The sequence below is a fragment of the Schistocerca cancellata genome, chromosome 4 (assembly GCF_023864275.1).
Source record: "Schistocerca cancellata isolate TAMUIC-IGC-003103 chromosome 4, iqSchCanc2.1, whole genome shotgun sequence".
Taxonomy (NCBI): domain Eukaryota; kingdom Metazoa; phylum Arthropoda; class Insecta; order Orthoptera; family Acrididae; genus Schistocerca; species Schistocerca cancellata.
In genome coordinates, this window is record NC_064629.1 from 276,524,797 (window position 1) to 276,538,677 (window position 13,881).

Below are 13,881 nucleotides of genomic sequence, written 5' to 3' on the forward strand. Positions count from 1 at the left end.
CACAGGCAACAGAGCATGCACAATGTCGGCACTAGTACAGTGTATATCCACCTTTCGCAGCAATGCAGGCTGCTATTCTCCCATGGAGACGATCGTAGAGATGCTGGATGTAGTCCTGTGGAACGGCTTGCCATGCCATTTCCACCTGGCGCCTCAGTTGGACCAGCGTTCATGCTGGACGTGCAGACCGCGTGAGACGACGCTTCATCCAGTCCCAGACATGCTCAATGGGGGACAGATCCGGAGATCTTGCTGGCCAGGGTAGTTGACTTACACCTTCTAGAGCACGTTGGGTGGCACGGGATACATGCGGACGTGCATTGTCCTGTTGGAACAGCAAGTTCCCTGGCCGGTCTAGGAATGGTAGAACGATGGGTTCGATGACGGTTTGGATGTACCGTGCACTATTCAGTGTCCCCTCGATGATCACCAGTGGTGTACGGCCAGTGTAGGAGATCGCTCCCCACACCATGATGCCGGGTGTTGGCCCTGTGTTCCTCAGTCGTATGCAGTCCTGATTGTGGCGCTCACCTGCACGGCGCCAAACACACATACGACCATCATTGGCACCAAGGCAGAAGCGACTCTCATCGCTGAAGACGACACGTCTCCATTCGTCCCTCCATTCACGCCTGTCGCGACACCACTGGAGACGGGCTGCACGATGTTGGGGCGTGAGCGGAAGACGGCCTAACGGTGTGCGGGACCATAGCCCAGCTTGATGGAGACGGTTGCGAATGGTCCTCGCCGATACCCCAGGAGCAACAGTGTCCCTAATTTGCTGGGAAGTGGCGGTGCGGTCCCCTACGGCACTGCGTAGGATCCTACGGTCTTGGCGTGCATCCGTGCGTCGCTGCGGTCCGGTCCCAGGTCGACGGGCACGTGCACCTTCCGCCGACCACTGGCGACAACATCGATGTACTGACCTCACGCCCCACGTGTTGAGCAATTCGGCGGTACGTCCACCCGGCCTCCCGCATGCCCACTATACGCCCTCGCTCAAAGTCCGTCAACTGCACATACGGTTCACGTCCACGCTGTCGCGGCATGCTACCAGTGTTAAAGACTGTGATGGAGCTCCGTATGCCACGGCAAACTGGCTGACACTGACGGCGGCGGTGCACAAATGCTGCGCAGCTAGCACCATTCGACGGCCAACACCGCGGTTCCTGGTGTGTCTGCTGTGCCGTGCGTGTGATCATTGCTTGTACAGCCCTCTCGCAGTGTCCGGAGCAAGTATGGTGGGTCTGATACACCGGTGTCAATGTGTTCTTTTTTCCATTTCCAGGAGTGTATATTTATACTAGAATTATCTGCTTGATGATTTGCCAATTTGTACAGAATCCAGTGAGATGCTCCAAATGCCAAGCACTTTTCCATGCACATTAACATATAAAGGTCATGCTACTTGTGGCAAATGTGGCCAGATGGCACCTGTATAGAAGATATGTATCCCAATGGAATGTTGTAACTCCTCAAACACCCAGTTTAGTACAGAGTATCTGCAGTCTATGCTGAAGACAAGAAATCCAAGAATTATGATACAAATGTTGTACTGTGCACTGAAGCAAATAAATCATTCAAAACCATCCAGCTGCTGTGTTTGCCTTAGTCATGAGACTCTCAACAGTTAAAGTTAGTGAATCAAGACAGCTTCAAGCTTATTTTCGCAGATACCAGATTCCACTCTTCTTTACCTACAACACCTAAATCTAGCTCTGTGACTGGAGGAGGCTGCAGGTTTTTTACTTGTCTTTGAGTGCGGATTCTTGAAATTTTGAGAATAAGGCTTTCCACAGTTCACAAGTTCTTTCTTGAAATGTTTCACACTGGAGCTTCTTAAGCACATCTTTATCCCACATTAGCCAACACACTCAAAAACTTGTTGAACAAGTAAGTATGTTGATTTCCTCTGTGGCTGAATTATAAATTTGTTTGCTGTCCCACTCTGACATTTCTTATTAGTTGCAAACACACACACACTGTTTTCATACACATATTTAGTGAAGTAAATTACTGAATCTGACCAGTTTAGGCACTTATGTCATTCTTATACTCACAACTCAATAACAGGACCTCTTTTGTCATTTGGAGTGCTTCATTTAGTACACTGCTGTTTTTGCAGCTTAAGTAATGCAAAAAAAATTTCCACCAGTGACATACACGATGTGATCAAAGGTGTCCAGACACCCCTATATTAGGTGCATTGTGCTGCCACCTGCTGCTAGGTACTCCATATCAGCGACTTCAGTAGTCATTAGACATCGTGAGAGAGCAGAATGGACCACTCTGTGGAACTCACGGAATTCCAACATGGTCAGGTGATTGGGTGTCACTTGTGTCACACATCTGTATGTGACAGTTCCACACTCCTAAACATTCTTAGGTCCATTGTTTCTGATGTGATAATGAAGTGGGAACATGAATGTACATGTACAGCACAAAAGTGTACAGGCCAACCTCATCTGTAACTGACAGAGACCGCCGACAGTTGAAGAGGGTCGTAATGTGTAATAGGCAGACATCTATCCAGACTGTCACACAGGAATTCCAAACTGCATCAGGATCCACTGCAAGTACTATGACAGTTTGGCGGGAGGTGAGGAAACTTGGATTTCATGCTCAAGTGGCTGCTCATAAGCCACACATCATGCTGGTAAACACCAAACAATGCCTCGCTTGGTGTAAGGAGTGTAACCATTGGATGATTGAATAGTGGAAAAAATGTTGTGGGGAGTGACGAATCACAGTACACAATGTGGCAATCCGATGGCAGACTGTAGGTATGGTGAATGTCCGGTGAACATCATCTGCCAGTGTGTGTAGTGCCAACAGTAAAATTCGGAGGCGGTGGTGTTATGGTGTGGTTGTATTTTCCATGTAGGGGGCTTGCACCCCTCCTTGTTTTGCAGGACACTATCACAGCACAGGCCTACATTGATGTTTTAAGCACCTGCTTGCTTCCCACTGTTGAAGAGCAATTCGGGGATGTCGGTTGCACCTTTCAACACTATTGAGTACCTGTTCATAATGCACGGCCTTGGAGGAGTGGTTACACAACACTATCGTCCGTGGAATGGACTGGCCTGCACAGAGTCCTGACCTGAATCCTATAGAACACCTTTGGGATGTTTTGGAACACTGACTTCATGCCAGGCCTCACTGACTGACATTGATACCTCCCCTCAGTGCAGCACTCCATGAAGAATGGGCAGCCATTCCCCAAGAAACCTTCCAGCACCTGATTGAACATATGCCTGTGAGAGTGGAAGCTGTTGTCAAGGCTATGGGTGGGCCAACACTGTATTGAATTCCAGCATTACTGATGGAGGGTGCCACCAACTTGTAAGTCATTTTCAGCCAGGTGTCCAGACACTTTTGATCACATAGTGTAGCTCAGGAACAGTTGAGCCAAACATAATATCATCCCTGAAAGGGTCTCTGGTCACCACGACTAACTAAAATTGATTCAGACATGCAGTTCAGGAAATTATTTGTTATTTAACGTCTGTGAGTTAGTGAAAAAACTTTTAATAACCAAAGCTGCTGGTACTGAGTACTGTACCCTTTACTAAACAAGATACTAATGTAGTAACACAACTTTTATAAATTTTGAATTCTTAATTGAAGGACCCCTTGAAGGAATTCAGTGATGATGGATTAACTGATGAACCTTCCCCCATGCTGAAATTGTGCAACTGATTAACAAGGACCTGGGCAATATGGTAGATAATGAAATGTATTGTAATCATATGAGGCATAACTTCCGTGTTCTGTGTGTTAGAATAGTGACTGGATGTTCCAATAATGTTCTTTTAGTGTACATCAATACAGCAGGCAACTTTCCATTCTGTCAACTTTTTTCTGTAAAGTAACAATTTGCACACAGCCTTAAGCTTAAAATCATCCTTCAAGGTACATTAATGGTTTGAATGGTGTAAACAAGCCATTACTGGACCCACACAGCACTCTATTGAATTGCACTGAGGATGCAGCTTTGTCACCTCATGATACGCAGGTGGCTGTACATAGCAATTTCCTTGTTGAGAGAGTTTTGTGAGAGTGGTTTCTGGAGTGGGAAAAAGAATCACAATGGAAGTGATAAGGATGGTGCTACACTTTCTTTCAGCTGCTTATGTCATGTTAAAATATGTAGTGTGAGATGCTATAGTGGTGTGCTATGTGCTAATGTAACATAAGCATTCAAGCCTTTCAGAACATACAAGATTGTAAGAGTACACATTAACATGTTTGCTGATGTACACATAGTAATGGATGCTTCACTGGCAGGTCAGTGCAGGTAAGGCCAGTTCACATGGACACAAAAATTTGGAAATCATATAAAAAAGTTATTTTATTCCAGCCTTATGTAAAACATGTTCCTTATAGATCAATATTTTTTTTTTTTTAATCTTGAAGTGTGCCTGCAGACATGTGTGACATGTGAACTCAGCACACCATGAGGCTACTGGCTGCTGCAGGTTAGCTATAGCATAATATGAATTATAATCTAAAACTAGTTGTAATCAATAGCTAAACTATAAACCAAAGGAAACTCAACCATGTATACAGTACGGTATACAAATTACTGGGTAGGTGCACAGGATTGAAGATGAAGGTACATAACAATCAGTGTATCTATGAATAACAAGGTAGACAGAGCCATTTGTTGCAGGTTTCACAGAGTGTGACTACCTTCCCATTAGTTTCAAAACTTCAGACACTCTGTAAGTTTCATAAATGTTCAAATAAACACTCCTCCAATTTCTTTCACATTTTTCTATTTCTGTTATCCTTTTCTTGTGTAACTGTCGGACAGTGGCACTTTATATTTCCTTATACCAGACCATTATCTTGCAGTAACCTTTGTTGGCTTGTAGAGCTTTGCAAAAATTCTTGCTCAGCTTACATTCCAAGTAAATGTATAATTGATACATGAATTTGTTAATTTTTATTGGGTTGGGTTGTTTGGGGGAGGACACCAGACAGCGAGGTCATCTGTCTCATCAAATTAGGTAACGATGGGGAAGGAAGTTGGCCATGACCTTTCAAAGGAACTATCCCAGCATTTGCCTGGAGTGATTTAGGGAAATCATGGAAAACCTAAATCAGGATGGCTGGATGTGGGATTGAACCGTTGTCCTCCCGAATGTAAGTCCAATGTGCTAACGACTGCACCACCTTGCTCGGTTTATTTTGATTATGTTTCCAGTTAGTTTCCTATTCTGTTTTGATGTATTTACCACTGAGGTGTTCAAGAGGTATCAAATAGAATTTTATGGTACCATCAATTGTTTTATGCAAGTATAGAAGTAATTAGCTATTTGAACTGAAATGTCTACCCTTTGTTATGTTCAATGATGACTTCTGGTTTTAATTTTTCATTTCCAGACTGGTCTTAGCCTGATGGAACTATATCTAACAAGTGTTTTGTTGAAAGAAAGACCATGTCTCTTCCTCTCTTCTATTTTGCAACTACAATGCTTTCAGATGACAGTTTACCTACTACTTAACCATTTTTATGGTATGTTTCATAACTGGTAATAGATGCCTTCTGTTCTTTCTCAGTGTCCCCACCAAATTTTTCTCTTATGCAAGGAGTTGTTTTGCAAGAGGAACTGGTGTTGAATAATGTGTAACAACTTTTTGGCGCTCTATAAAAACGATCCATAAGCTGCAGCACAATTCTTTCTGCCAAAATTTTGGACACAACATTTACTCATCCTCTGCAAACTGAATACAATGAATGAGTAACTAAAAGCAAGATTTCCTCTTTATTTTGGGCAAAATGTTGTTCTTGAACAAAGCATTTGTGCTCTAATAATCTTCAGTTGTTGGATACATTACATACCTATTTTTATTAACATCTGCAAAATGGCGACTAAACTTCTTACCACTGCCATCATCATTACAAACATGTTCATTGTCATCATAACTTCCATTGCTATCAGTTATGCCCACAGTCACAGCTTCTTCAAAATGAAAATCTGATTCTTACAACATCCTAAGTAATTCATCATGAAACCAATCATTTTTTGATATTTATAATTTTGTGACATCTCACTGGTAGACAGTAAGGGATCCGTTTGAGCTAAGACCACTTATGCTTTATTATACAGTAAAGTAAATCTCAGTCTTCATCGTAAAAAATAAATTAGCAGTCAACTTTACAATGGGTGTAAACTGATATTGAAATTTCATAATAATCAGCAATAAAAACGTTGTTGAAGGTAGAGCTATAAAACACTAAATTAAAAATGTTGAACAATATATTATATCTGATTTCTTGAACACTAGTGACAACACAATTAAGAAATGAGAATTAATGCATACTGAGACAAGAGATCTACAGCAAGTATAACAGTAAGAAGCCACAACTGCAACAAAGACTAGACTGATTATATCTCACCAACCCCACATTGCATCTACAAGCCATGTTGATCCACAGTACATGTTTCATCAATAAGCTGCATATGACTGTGGTTGTACTGTAAAAGCTGCATATGACTGTGGTTGTACTGTAAAACATCTCATCCAAAGATATACAGGGTACTTAACTAAATGAAGTGGAGCTCATGGTCAGTGGCGAAAACATGGTGTCTTGTCCACTGGCAGACTTATGGCAGTCAACATGTTAAGCAATATCATTTTAATGGCAATAATCTATGGATATATGTCACATTAAATTTAATTATACAGTTGTTACAATTCATTGTTGTGTAACTGCTACTTTGAACTGGGAGAAGGGGAACTACAACAGATTGGTGAATACTTAAGTTGGTCACTGTGGGTATTAAAATCCAAATATTATACATAAGCAGGAATTCTTGTCTGCAGTGTCCAAATACTATTCAGAAGCAGAAATTCTCACCCACACTGTCACATCTGCCATACATATCTACATCACAGACATGTTTATGTAGTTAGTTATTGGTGAGGACCTCCTTTTGGAGTTCTCTCTATCACATTTTCCAGTGAAGATTTGGAATATTATATCATATCATATATATAATGGTGCAGCATTTTCTTTCATACCATCTCACAGTACAAATTAAAGAACCTTTTGCTTTCTATTCGCACCAGTTAATATTCTGAATGAATTGCTCAAAATATAAAATAAAACAAAAATTTAGTCCTCACATGAAATGAATAGTTCCGCTTCAAACTCAGAATACAAAATAAAACAACGTTTTTATTCTGAAAGTTTTGTTACACTGGAAGGCATGTCATAAATATACAGCATTTATGAAGAAAACAGACTGCATCATGTTGCCATACATGAACCTTACATTTCGTAAGTCTGAGACTGAACCACATACTTGCTTCAGTGGATTTGAGTATTAACTGTTCCATGTCACACAACTGATCCAAAATTTTATAACTGAATATCAGCTGTGCTGTCATCTGGTGGACCTTTTAATATCAAAGAACTCACCCAAAATTTGATTATAATTGAATATCAGTCGTACTGGCATCAGGTAGGCTTTTCCTGAAAGACAGCAGATCACTGATCAGTTTATGATTAAAAAGATGAAATGAAATTACACTACTGGCCATTAAAATTGCAACACCATGAAGACAGCACACAACAAACTTCAAATTGTTATGAAGTGTACTACATTCTTGGATGTGCAAATGATTAGCATTTAGCACAACAACACAAAGTAGTTAATAATAACACCATCTACATCCTGTATATAAGGAAAGACTAGCTTAGCACCCACTGCTTCACTCACATAGACTGTGTGGCCTGCAGAGATTTTTTTGTTTTTATTTAATCAAATTTTCATGTTGTTCACAAATTGCAAAAGCTTCTAAGCTTTCCATGCTAATTAAGACCATATAAGCATGGCCTTTTCTGAATGTGCTTCTGACAACAAAAAAGCAGTTCTTGTAGCTGGAGTCCAAAGTTCTTGATAGTCATGCCTTTCGGATTCTTGTGTTGATATTTCCATAGCAACTTTCATTCCCTCACAAATATTTCTTTATATCTAACTGAGAAGTGAAATACCAATTTCCATAAATTTAGCTTTAATTTTTTTTAATGTAATGAAATATGTTCTCAAAATTTTTCATCCCCATTGCACTTCCTTAGGGGTTGAATATCCATAAATACTGAAACATCTACTTTTTTATTTCTAACCGAGGAGTCAAATACGAATTGTCATAGATGTAGCCTCAAAAATACTTTTGTAGTTCTTTAGTAATTAATTATTTTCAAAAAACTTTCCCACTGTTTTACCCTCTTAGCTGTTGAATTTCCAAAAATGCTGAAACTCATGCTATTTATTTTCTGGCTGTGAAACCAAATACCAGTTTTTGTAGTTTTAGCTTCCAAATTCCCTTAATAGTTATATACTTTCAAAAAGCCTTTCACCCCCTAGGAGGTATTTTGGACAATCAGTTCTTAAACAATGCATATAATATAAGATCCAAACCTTCACCAGACTTGAAGTTTCTATCCTCAGCGGCTTCGGCTGGGGAATCAATCTGACCCTATTTCATGCCATCAGGGGTTGAATTTTCAAAAACAGTGAAACACGTATTTTTTCATCTCTAACCAGGAAGCCAAATACCAATTTTCAAAGAATTAGCTTTAAAAATGCTTTTGAAATGAAATATTTCACAAAATGTTTCACCCCCTATTTCAGCCCCCCCCCCACCCCCACCCTCGTAGGATTTGAATTTCCAAAAACAGTGACATGCATATGTTTTATTTCTAACAGAGAAACCAAATACAAATTTTCATAGGTGTAGCTTCAGAAATGCTTGCACAATGAAGTGTTTCCATAAAAGCTTTCATCCCCAATTCACCTTCATAGGGGTTGACTTTCCATAACCAGTGAAACAAATTTTTTTTATTTCTAACTGAGAAGCCAGCCTAAAATTTTCATAGATTTAGCTTTAAAAATGCTTTCATAATAAAATATTTTCATAAAAACTCTCATTCCCTATTTTACCCCCTTAGGGGTTAAATGGCCAAAAACATAGAAATACATTTCTTTTTATTTCTACCTTAACTGAGAAGTCAAGTACCACTGTTCACAGATGTAGCTTTGAAAATACTTTAGTAGTTCCTTAATAATAATATATTTTCAAAAAAAGCTTTCACCCAATATTTCACCCCCATAGGGTTAAATTTCCAAAATATGCCAAAACACATATTTCTTTATTTATGACTGAGAAACGAAATACCAGTTTTTGTAGGTCTGGCTTCCAAGTTTCCTTAAGAGCTTCATTAAAAAAAAGGGCCATCCCCTATTTCACCATCCCCTTAGGGCTAGAATTTAAAAAAAAATCCATTCTTAAATTATGCCTAAAGTATGAGATCCACATCTTCTCCAAATTTCAAGTTTCTATCCTCAGCAATTTGGGCTTGGCGATGATGAGTGAGTGAGTAAGTCAGTCAGTCAGGACATTGCCTTTTGCATACAGTGGAACCTTGCTTAATGAGCACCTCCCATACTCTCACAGTTCGCAATTTGTATAACAAGCAAAACAAGTTACAAAAAAATGGCTTGCTTAATGAGCCATGTTTTGCATAATGAGTGATCATGATTTAGTGTGATGTCACCAACCGTTTGTCCATGGTGAGGGAAATGTTCAACAATATAAACACCTATCATTGTCAGCAGCAGCACATAAACAATGTCTTTAGTACATACTGCAGTCTGGGGAGCGCTCTTTCTGCTACCATCTTAGTGCAGCTTGTGCTCACACATTTTTCTAAATTTGTGTTCACTCAGTGTTTTTTGTGTGTAAATTTTAATAACCTTCATAGAAATGTCCCCGAAAATAAAGTCGTAAGAAGAAAATCATAAAAGAAAGAAAATGACCTTAGAAAAGAAACATGAAATCATTGAGAAACATGAATGTGGTGTGACTGTTGCTGATGTAGCACTCACATGCAATAGGTCTTCATCCACTATTTGCACTATCCTCAAGAACGAGGACAGGATTAAGGAGATAAATGCCTCAAAGGGAACGACAAGAGTAGCTAAACAATGGTTTCGTATTCTGGATGATGTTGAAAGGTTGCTCCTTGTATGGATAAATGGAAAGCAATTGCAAGTTAAACTATTAACGAGAACATCATTTGTGAGAAGGCATGAATGATTTTGCTGACATTGTTAAGAAGATGCCAGGATCATCAGCTGCCAAAAAAATGTTTAAGGAAAGCTGTGGGTGTTTCAAGGAGCTTAAGATAAGAACTGGCATCCACAGCATTGTGAAGCACAGCGAAACAGCCAGCTCCAACACAAAGGCGGTAGAGAAGTTCATCAGCATCTTAAAGATGCTCGTAGATTCTGAGGGTTATCTGCCACAACAGGTTTTTAATTGCGATGAGACAAGTCTATTCCGGAAAAAGATGCTAAAGCAGAGGAGAATCTATTGCCCTGTCACAAGCCAATGAAAGACTGTCTCACACTGCTATTCTGTGCCAATGCAAGTAGTGATTTTAAAATTAAGCCGCTGCTTGTTTACCATTCAGAAACTCCACAAGCCTTCAAGAAGTGTTAAGTTCAGAAAAGTAGGTTAAATGTAGTGTGGAGATCCAACAACAAGGCTTGGGTCACATGTGATCTTTTTTGTGATTGGATCAATGAAATGTTATGTCATTCAGTGAAAAAATATTTGCTTCAGATGAATCTGCCTCCCCATGTCTTGCTTGTTATGGACAATGGTCCTGCCCATTCTCCAGGCCTCCTTGAAGGAGTTCAATTCATCAAGATCCAGTTTCTGCCTCTCAACACCACTCCATTACTCCAGCCTAAGGACCAGCAGATTATTTCTAACTTTAAGAAGCTCTACACAAAAGGACACTTTGAGCATTGTTTTGAGTTGACTGAAGCTGCAAGTCTTACTCTCAGAGAGTTTTGGAAATATCACTTCAACATCGTTGCCTGTGTAACCATGATCAGAAAGGTGGGGACAGTGGTTACCAAGAGAACTCTCACTTCTGCTTGGAAGAAGCTTTGGTCAGAGTGCATTGTCAAATGTGACCCTGAGGCATTTGCATCAGTACCTGTGGAGCCTGCAGTCAACAAGATTGTGTCTTTGACCAAGAGTATGGGACTAGAAGTGGATAACAATGTTATCGATGAGCTTATGGAAGATCACAGCCAAGAAACAATTGCCAAAGAGTTTATGGAGTTACAGTGTTTTTCACAGTAGGGAGTTGTGGAGAGGAGTCCGTCAGAGCAGGAGGAGGAGGAGGAGGCTGTAACAGCAAAGCAGCAACCTTCTGGCACAATAAGAGAAATGCTGAAAGCATGGGAATCAGTTGCATAATGCATTGAAAATCATCAACCCAATAGAGCAGTTGCTAGGCATGCTACGAATTTGTTTGATGATAATGCTGAGCCACATTTTTGCCAAGTGTTGAAGCGTTGGCAGATTATAGACAGCTTCCTTGTAAAAAAGAATTATGTATATATTGTGAATAATAAAGTACACAATACTTTATGTTTAATTTTCTTTGAATAAATAGCATGAATAAGATAAAATGTTTAGTACTTTTTCTGAATGAAACACATTATTATATTTTATATTAATTCATATGGGATAAATTGTTTTGCTTAATGAGTGTTCTGCACTATGAGTAAGATCCTGGAATGAATTACACTTTCTATGTGAGGTTTCACTCTATAGAAATTACAGAGCAGGTATCTCATTTGGAAATCACATTTGAATGTTGTCCATTCATGAGAAGACCATATTACGCCTCATGTAAGGAGGATAAACATCTATCAGTATCTGTCAGAATTAAAAAACGGCAGAATCATGACCTATCGACACTGTGGCGCATTGTTACATGATACTGCTTCTCGTGTTCGTCAGTAACCCATGACTGCCATGTGAATGTGAAACTGATGAATTCAGGGCTGCCATACACAATGTCATGCAGGTTCTCAGTGAACCTGTGTGACTAGCACACAGAAACAAATGGCTGTGTTTGTAGCATGAGAAATATTCACATAGACTTTCAGTAGAGCAACTTTTGTTGAGACTTCTCTTAACACAGCAATAGAGAGAGACTTGCCTACAGTAGTGTGCATAATGGCAAAACAGGATACAGCAGTGGCAGCACATCATCTTTTCAGAAGATTTTTGTTTCTGTGTACAGTGTCAAGGTGTACATATTCATAGAGGAACTTTCTGAGCAGAACAAAAGTTGCCAGATTGGAGTTGTTATCGCCATACAGGTCGAGTTTGTGGTGTGATGATCTGATGTTCCACTGGGAAGACAACATGATCATCTATAGTATGTTTAGCCTGTAATTTGGAGAGCAGGCATTATATATCTGAGGTGTTATTGCCAGTGATTGTACCTTATATTCCAGGTCTCCTCGATGTTCTTTTTCAACTACTGTTTCCCATGCTGTACTGGTGTATCCCAATACAGGGGGTGTTCAGCTATTACCCTGGCCAGCATAATTTCTACATCTCTCACCCACTGAAAAAATCTGGTCATGGGTTGCTGGTAGATTGACATGCCACCACTTGCCTTTCCCTTTACAGTTTTCATTTTTCAGTTTTATCACATACTAAAAATCTGTGTTGCAGCTCATCTATAAAACCTAAATGGCATTAGATTTTAATCTGTACTAGGATATGTTAGGCATGTCACATTGTTATGTATCTTGACATAGGAAAAAGTGAAAATTTGTTTGAGAGATTATTTGGTGTTGTATCTGGAAGAAACCAGAAAGTTCAGCAAATCGTGAAGTATCATGTAATATAGTTCTCGGCCACTAAAAAATTATTAAAATAAATTAGCCTTCCATGTTTGTCAAAGAATTAGTTAGAACAAGCAGACAGATGATAAACATGTCACATACACTAAAGAGCCAAAGAAACTGGTACACCTACTATATTTTTTACAAATGTAGTGTTCATTATCTTATATACGAAGACAGTAACTTGTTCTCGAAGAAACAGTTACTGTTGATGACCGTGCAGCTTTTCACTGGAGTAAATGATGACTAACTGAAAACCTCAGCTGCTTACAGGTATTGTTGATATACCCCAATGTTGCCCAAACTCTTACGGGAATCGCCAAAGTGTGTGTGAGTAATGAGTGGTTGGGCAAATGTCTATAAGGTATAATACATATGTAGAATTGTGGACAGTTGGGAATGTGAGTCTCACGGGAAGCATGCAAGGGATAAGTCCCTGCAGCCGCGCTATTCATCTGTGTCCTCAGTGGCTCAGATGGACAGAGCATCTGCCATGATCCCGGGTTCGAGTCCTGGTCGGGGCACACATTTTCAGCTGTCCACATCGAGGTATATCAACAACAACTGTCAGCAGCTGAGGTTTTCAGTTAGTCATAATTCATTATCTTACTTGAACACATCATCTCCAATGAGAAAAAACTGACCAGTCACATCCAGTTTAGTCCAACACCATCTTTTGAGTATACAGAGTACCTGAAATGCCATCCAGCCACAACCTTTCTTTGTACCTGCTAGTCGTGACATGCAAAGCTGTGACTTCTCGTTGGCTGACCCCTTGTGATCGTGCCTGCCGCTGGCCATGGGCTGGCATCACTTACTCCTACCACACTGCGAGTCAAGTAGGTGCAGCTTGGGCATCAAGTACTAACTGCCATTCCACCCCCCACATAGACTCCCCAGTTTAAAAAATCCACTTTATCCAATCCAAGATGGGGATGTTGTTGTCTGTACACCTCCCTTCTATGCATGTTATTTTCGAACACAGAAGAAATTGGAGCATACATGTATTAATACAGCACTAAAGTATCGCACTTAATGTGAAAATCCTGTGCGGCAATATACACTGAAGAGCCGAAGAAACTGGTACACCTGCCTAATATCGTGTAGGGACCCAATGAGCATGCAGAAGTGACACAAAATG

General features: G+C 40.0%; 1 protein-coding gene across 2 annotated transcripts in view; it reads right to left on the reverse strand.

Moving 5' to 3' along the window:
• Positions 1-7,218: 7,218 nt before the first annotated feature.
• Positions 7,219-13,881, reverse strand: part of LOC126183499 (DNA damage-regulated autophagy modulator protein 2-like) — a 238,448-nt gene continuing 231,785 nt past the window's right edge. For both annotated transcript variants that reach the window (XM_049925537.1, XM_049925538.1), the window contains exon 7: positions 7,219-7,489. In XM_049925537.1, coding sequence (XP_049781494.1) covers positions 7,447-7,489 — 43 coding nt within the window. In that variant the 3' untranslated portion in view covers positions 7,219-7,446. The remainder of the gene's footprint in view (positions 7,490-13,881) is intronic.